Below are 6,846 nucleotides of genomic sequence, written 5' to 3'. Positions count from 1 at the left end.
TTCAGCACGGACTTTTTGACAATTGTTGTAAGTATTAACCTCGGAACTTAGGTAAGATAACTTTTGGGCTATCTAATAACATATTTCATTGACCACTAAGATCGGGCCCAAAGCGGACTTTGAATTTAATAAAGATGACATAATAGAAAACTTTACAATGTCATTGTGGTTGACATTCACCCAAGAGAGTTTCCCAGCTTAATCACAAGCAAAACCAAATTGATATCAGGGGCAATTGTAGGGCTTATGTTATGGGGTCCTATGGCCCCACTATGAAATTTCGTTATACAATGTATTATTTAAATTTTATAGAATACTATTAAATTGAACTATAAGACCTCGTTATATAACTAATAAAGTATCATTCAAATATACTCGTAATTAGCTTTCAAAAAAATTGGGGATCCATTGAATTTTCATCTTGTATTCGCCACTGAATGCTATGAACATTTGTAATGAAGGTCAGACTATACAATCAGAAAACCAAACTGACCTACTTAATCAATGATAACCCATTCAACAAATATAACATATATACTATACCGCTCATTGTTACAAACTCTTAACCATAACATCCAAAACTAATCTTACAAGTTTACAACCTACAAATATTTGTGATGTATGGCCATTTTTCGACTGTCATGGCTTGGCGAAGTTGTGTAAGCGCTACCTGAATAACGCGGAGAGCCACCACCATAATTGCTATGTGAATGATCAGAAACATGTCGATTGTTTAAACCACTACCGCCATAGCCAGTTGTGTTCATGTGGTCGCCTGTAAGCTTAGCCTGTTGTTGAATATATTCTTCTGTATGCAGACCCATTGCAAGTTCAGCACGTCGTATCAGCCTTGCCTCATGAGCTGCCTCTTGTGCTCTTGCCAACTCGGCCTGCAAAACAATTTGTTTCATAAATTTGTTTTTGTTTCTTGAAATTTTGTCCAATAATACGACTTCATAACGATTGAAGGAGTCATATATACCTGTTGTTGTTCATGTATGTCGTCGGCCTTTATTTTGCGGGTCCCACGAATGTCACTTATCTTTTCTCTGATGGCCTGCATATTTCTTGACTTTTATGTTTTGTAAAAGTCAATCTTGTAATTTAGTTGTGGATGTTTTAAACTCAATGATTCAACAAACATGCATGTAAATGTACGTATGAAATTGAAAGTTATCTAAATAAGGAGTGTCCTTTTTGTGGTTGATAACAAAGCATTGGAACACATTAAACATAGGAGTTATTCAAGGTTGACCTTTCATTTTGTAACTAAGGTTGACCTTGATTAACTTGGATTGTATTACATTTAAAAGTTATAAATTTATAGCAGTTTAGTTTAGTTTTAGCAAGAGCATGCTCTAAAGTCTAAACATGCTATATTGTCGTTCAAAAGTCGAAACTAAGTTCAATCAGAATCTTCGAATCATTCAAATTTTAAACAATTCAACGATTAATCATTCTATTTTATCAAACACATCATAAGTTACTTAACAAAATAATAGAAACTTGATTTCAAACTTCATCGAGCCTTACATATTTTTATCACTAATAAAAGCAATCAATACCTAGCTACCCCTATACGTTGAGAATGAAAAAGGCGAAAGCAACAACGGAACATGAAAATGTTCGTTCTTCTGAGATTCTTTGACCACAAAAACAACGGACACAAACGGGAAGAAACCATGTGGGTTGTATTTACCCGTGTTAAAACTTATTCTGTACAAACCAGGGCTCAGATCATCGACCACTTTCATCAATTGACCGCTTCTTCCATCTTTATCGGTGGTTGAAGAACCATGAAATATCCAATTGTCTTTCTCCGCATTACCAAACACTGGGACCACCTTGTTCGTGTGGTACATTTCTAACATGACTTCAATTCCGGCAGCAGGACACCCTTGAGCTACATCTAGTACATGAGTTGTAATCGGTGGCCGAACCCGTGTAGTTATTGGAGACGATTTTGCATCGGATGTTGTTAACGGAGTAGTCAAATGCCCTCCTAAAATAGTCAACCTATCTTCTACATTATAAAGATGAACACGTAAATGAGAAATAATTAACATTTTATATGTGGTGTTGAAACGGGCCGGGTTGGGCCAACACATTCTTTTCATTTCGGTAAGATATGAAAGTAATTGATGTAATGGTTAAAACATTTAAAGAAAAGAGTTTGCACAAAAAGGTGTATTAAGTCAACCAAAGTCAAATGAACCTGCATGACCAGCCCAATTTGCCAACTTAATTAGTTGTAAAATTGAATTTGTAAAATAAAAAAAAATTACCATCAGCTTTGGTGACATCACTTGCAGTAGCCTGAACTTGAGTTGAAGTAGAAACTTCTTTGTTTGAGAAAAGCTTTTGAAGACGCAATTCAGTTATTTTCATTTGTTCTTGGGCTGCATTTTCAAACTCAACAATTGGCCTGTTTGAGAAACGTCTCTACAAGAGTAGAGAACAGCATAATATATAAGAGAAACTTATTAATACATAAATTAGTTATTAACATATTCAATAACGGTTTCATATCGATTTATTGTATGCTAGAAATGGGTGTAAGGTTCATCGAAGCAAACTTTATTATCAGTGAATTCGTGATAAAATAAAACATAAAGCAATATATCTTCACGTGAAAAATAGAATCATAAACATGATTAAAAGAAAATTACTACTACTATTATTTGTTCGCTCAGATTACTACTAGGATCATTTTGCCTATACTGCATAGGGTTTTAAACAAGATTCAAGTACATAAGACTGGTTCAGATGTCAAAAGTACCTTCAACTCGGATAATATTTCAGGAGTAGTCCTTCCAGATGCACATATAAGAAAAACAAATCCAAACTTTTGCATATATCGAAAATTCCACTCATGTAATTCCTGAAAAACAAAAAAAGAAATACAGTTTATATATCTACACCAGTCCCAAGTGACATACCTTGTTTCTATTCGCAACTGTCAATATATTTATAAAAACAAAGGTCAGTATTTATATAGCATATAATACCTGCAAGGTAGAATCGGTTGCAGTGGCTCGAGCAGTGGACTGCTCCCCTTTGCTCCAACTACGAACATATAAAAGAAAAAAAAAAAAAAAAAAAAAAAAAAAACTATATTGAGTTGACGTTCTAACATGAATGCAGGGATCATTCAGGAAGTGGCTTTTGCATTTTTCCATGTATATAATACTTAAAATTCTATAATTTATACTTTTCCTGTTTTCTGATGCAGAAAGATCAAAGATGTACCAAGCTGCTTGACATACAAATTCGTTCCTGAATACTTTGTGACCCAACTGAATTATATTCTGCTAAGATACTATTCATTCTATATAGCATGCTCCCGTCCCCTGTCTCTACGAGATATTATAATAATAACAAAATATAAGATACTACGTAATACATTCTATTGCTTCCATAGTTCTCTTTTATTCATGGTACCCAATATTCCATATTTCAGAGTCTTTCTACACAAAAGGGTGTGAAATTTAACAGGGTATTTAGAATTGCATATTTAGATAATTAGATGTGATTATTGTGCTTCATATCTTGGTTTAACTTTAGAAAAATACAACCACCATGAGCATTTTATAATCTGTATTCCCAAAATAAGCTCATTTTACAATTTTGTTACATAGGTCAAAGCAGATATAAAAAGAATTATAATGAAAAATTCAATATAGCCCTAAAAAATATCACTTAGACAGCAACTAGTGCAGCGTGATCGACCAGGTTTGTCCCCCATCGCGCCCCCATAGCGCCTCTATGGGGCACCATCGGTTTTTTTTTTTTTTTTTTCCTGGCGTGATGCTAGCATCACGAGTTGTGATGGTGGCGAGTATCGAATGAGAAGGGGACACGTGGACTGGTGTTGCAGGTTGCCGTTGGGAAGGAGCCGTTTGGTTATTTTTTTATTTTTTATTATTATTATTTTTTTTGTATACTCCTACATCTCTATATATATACTACACTTCATCTCATAATTATATACACACTCTCATTAAATCATCCCAACTCTCTCTACAAATTTAACATTTCTCAAAATCCCAAAAAATGTCTCAACATCAAGATCCAAACGAGTCCGGTTCCGGTAACCTCTACAATTTCGGCTCGCCGAATTTGCCAGGTTTAAGCTCAAATTCCCCGCAAAATGTTAGAGGTACTCGACCAGCTGGCAATATGTCTCAACACAATCTTCTTAACGATTTCAATAATTCGAGCTTTTTTTCACAATTTCTAAATTCACAACAAATGCATCACAATTATCAACAACAATACCGCCAACCATTTAACCAATCATTTAACCAACCATTTAACCAACCATTTCAACAACAATATCTATCACAATTTTCGCATTTCTCACAACCTAATATGGTGCCATTCCAACTACCAAATACCCAACCATGCACACAAACACAACAAACGTTTACACTTCTAAATAACGAAGAAGTGGAAGAAATTCGTGGTGAGGATCAACAACCAAATGTCCGGGTTCGACCACGTCATAAACGATAAGGAAAGGAACAAGCAAAAGAACCACAACACAAAAAATTGTGGACTTCTCCCGAAGAAATTTGGTTGGCTAAGTGTTGGATCGATTGCTCGGAAGATGGGGTTCACGGTAACTCGCAAAGAAACACGGCTTTTTGGACTAGAGTACGAAATAAGTTTAATAATAACGATTCTGCGTATTTAAGAAATGACGACCAATTAAGTGAAAAATGGCGACATATGGATAAGGCGTGCAAAGATTTCACGGCCTTATATAATGAAGAAGAACGTAACCCAAGACGTAGTGGTCGTGTCGAGCAAGACGTATATAACATTGCGGTGGAAAGATATCAAAGTCGGGCATCGAAGCCGTGGACTTACAAGGATGTTTGGGAATTTTTGAAAACAAGGCCTAAGTGGTATACACCACCTGCAATTGGTGGTAGTGGTGTGCGCAGGAGAAAGAGACAACTTGTAATAGATGATGATATCGAAGATGAAGTTGACGAAAACCAAACAGTTAATCTCGGAGAAGATCGTTTAAGCAACCTTCAGGAGCTTTTTGGAGAGGATGCGATTCAACGTCCTATGGGAAGAGACCGAGCTAAGAAGGCTGCGAGAAAATTGGTTTCGTCTGATGCGGGTACATCATCACGGGGTACGAACTCTTCACGTGGTACGAATTCTTCAAGATTTGACGAGTTGTCTTCTTGGTGGGAAGAGAAAAAGGATAAAGAATTGGAGAAACGAAGCAAGGGGTATTGATCGTATAGTTGAGGAAGAACGAATGAGGTTGGCACTCGAGTGTGTCACAAAATTATTTAAACTTGACATTAACGAAATCCCCGACCCGAAAGAAAGGAAAAAAGCTTTAAAGTTCAAGAAAAAGATGGCCGAGCGTTACAAAGAATATCTTTCAAGCGACGATGACGACGAGGACGACGCCGAGTAGTTTTAATTTCTAGTAATTTAATAAAGTAATGGTGTAATGGTATTTTAGGATTTCTTTAATGAAGTAGTTTTTTTTTTTTTAGGACTTTAATAAACTGTAATCGTTTAATTTTATTAATTTAAGTGTGTTTTTATTAATATAAACCATTTTATATGTTATATTTTTATAAAAAAATGATTTTTTGTAAATCCAATTAATCAATCAAAAAGAAAAACTAAATAAAAATGTGGGACCAATTTAACTCATCACATAACCATCACGCCCACCACTACAAACTCCATCACGCCCTCACCCCCATCACATTTGCCAACTCAGCACTATACCGCACAAAAACCTCAAAAAAAACCCCATCACCCCCATCACCCGCATCACCACTAAATAAGGTCTTACTCTAAAGTCTAAACTTACCTTCTAACTCAAAACATCAAAATCAGATATTTTTCAAGATCCAAGAACTAAGATTTCAAATTACACCCATCAATTATTCAAAAGAATATATGATCATTGGAATTTTTAGAATAATCAAGAGAACATAAATATAAATATAAAGATACTAACTTAGCACTTGTTTTATGAGCAGCAGCAGAAGAGTTTTGCCCAATTTGGGGATGAGCAGCAAATGCCTCAAGCCAACCATTTACATCAACCTGTCATTATTAAATTAAATCCATCAATATTTAATTTTTTAAAGTAATCTTGATATATTAATCACGTATAAATATAAATAAATATAAAGATACCTTGTTGAACCATATGTTATTGGCTGCAATTACTGCTTCGTTGTAAGTAAGAAAAGGTCCATCGGCAACCATTTGTTCCGCAAATTTTGTGCTTCCACAACATGCTATGAACTCATTTTTCCCAAATTTTGTTGAAGACATTGAATTGATCGATTGATTTACAGATTGATTATTTGTGTGATTATGAATTTATGATGATGCTTTTTCACTCACTGATAAGTGATAAGTACCCTCCTTTAGACGGCCAACTCAAATGAACAAACCCAAAAACAATTATTTTATTTTATTTTTTAAAAAAAAAACTAAAACTTTATAATATAAACTTTATTTGGGGAAGAGATAAATTATACAGTAACAAGAAACAAAAAGAGAAAATACCGAAGGAACTTGAAGGCAAAAAAACTAAGCCTAAAGACGGAACCCGAAGTAATTATATCCAAACCCGAACCTCGCCATGAAACTAGATAAGCAAAGGTAGAAAGGAGCTAACGGCAAAGATATCTACTCACCAACTAAGCCAAAAATTACTAACCGACAACGTCATCCTTACCACAATTACAATCCCGATTCTATTACTATTTTTTATTTCATATATCAAATTCTATAATCAAAAATTATGATAAAAATAATGTAATAGTAAACTAACTAGAAAAGGTGGCCCGC

General features: G+C 34.7%; 2 protein-coding genes across 3 annotated transcripts; both read right to left on the bottom strand.

Annotated features, from left to right (window-relative positions):
• Positions 1–532: 532 nt before the first annotated feature.
• LOC139874934 (uncharacterized) lies at positions 533–1,073 on the bottom strand. The gene is made up of 2 exons (XM_071862325.1): positions 983–1,073; positions 533–890 (listed from the first exon to the last, which is right to left on the bottom strand). Exons 1-2 carry the CDS (start codon positions 1,061–1,063, stop codon positions 603–605), a joined length of 369 nt encoding a protein of 122 aa, XP_071718426.1. The 5' UTR covers positions 1,064–1,073; the 3' UTR covers positions 533–602.
• Positions 1,074–1,438: 365 nt separating this feature from the next.
• On the bottom strand, positions 1,439–6,557 carry LOC139874922 (uric acid degradation bifunctional protein TTL-like). Of its 2 annotated transcripts, none has more exons than XM_071862319.1 (6): positions 6,184–6,557; positions 6,002–6,090; positions 3,009–3,066; positions 2,780–2,881; positions 2,286–2,442; positions 1,439–2,020 (listed from the first exon to the last, which is right to left on the bottom strand). In XM_071862319.1, exons 1-6 carry the CDS (start codon positions 6,322–6,324, stop codon positions 1,566–1,568), a joined length of 1,002 nt encoding a protein of 333 aa, XP_071718420.1. In that variant the 5' UTR covers positions 6,325–6,557; the 3' UTR covers positions 1,439–1,565. The 2 variants fall into 2 exon arrangements, with proteins under 2 accessions (XP_071718420.1, XP_071718413.1); XM_071862312.1 differs by having other exon boundaries at positions 1,441–2,023; positions 6,184–6,555.
• Between the last annotated feature and the right edge of the window lie 289 nt (positions 6,558–6,846).

The sequence above is a fragment of the Rutidosis leptorrhynchoides genome, chromosome 1, assembly GCF_046630445.1.
Source record: "Rutidosis leptorrhynchoides isolate AG116_Rl617_1_P2 chromosome 1, CSIRO_AGI_Rlap_v1, whole genome shotgun sequence".
Lineage (NCBI taxonomy): Eukaryota > Viridiplantae > Streptophyta > Magnoliopsida > Asterales > Asteraceae > Rutidosis > Rutidosis leptorrhynchoides.
The sequence above is the reverse complement of the archived record's forward strand: the minus strand, read 5'-3'. Positions and strand labels throughout refer to the sequence as shown.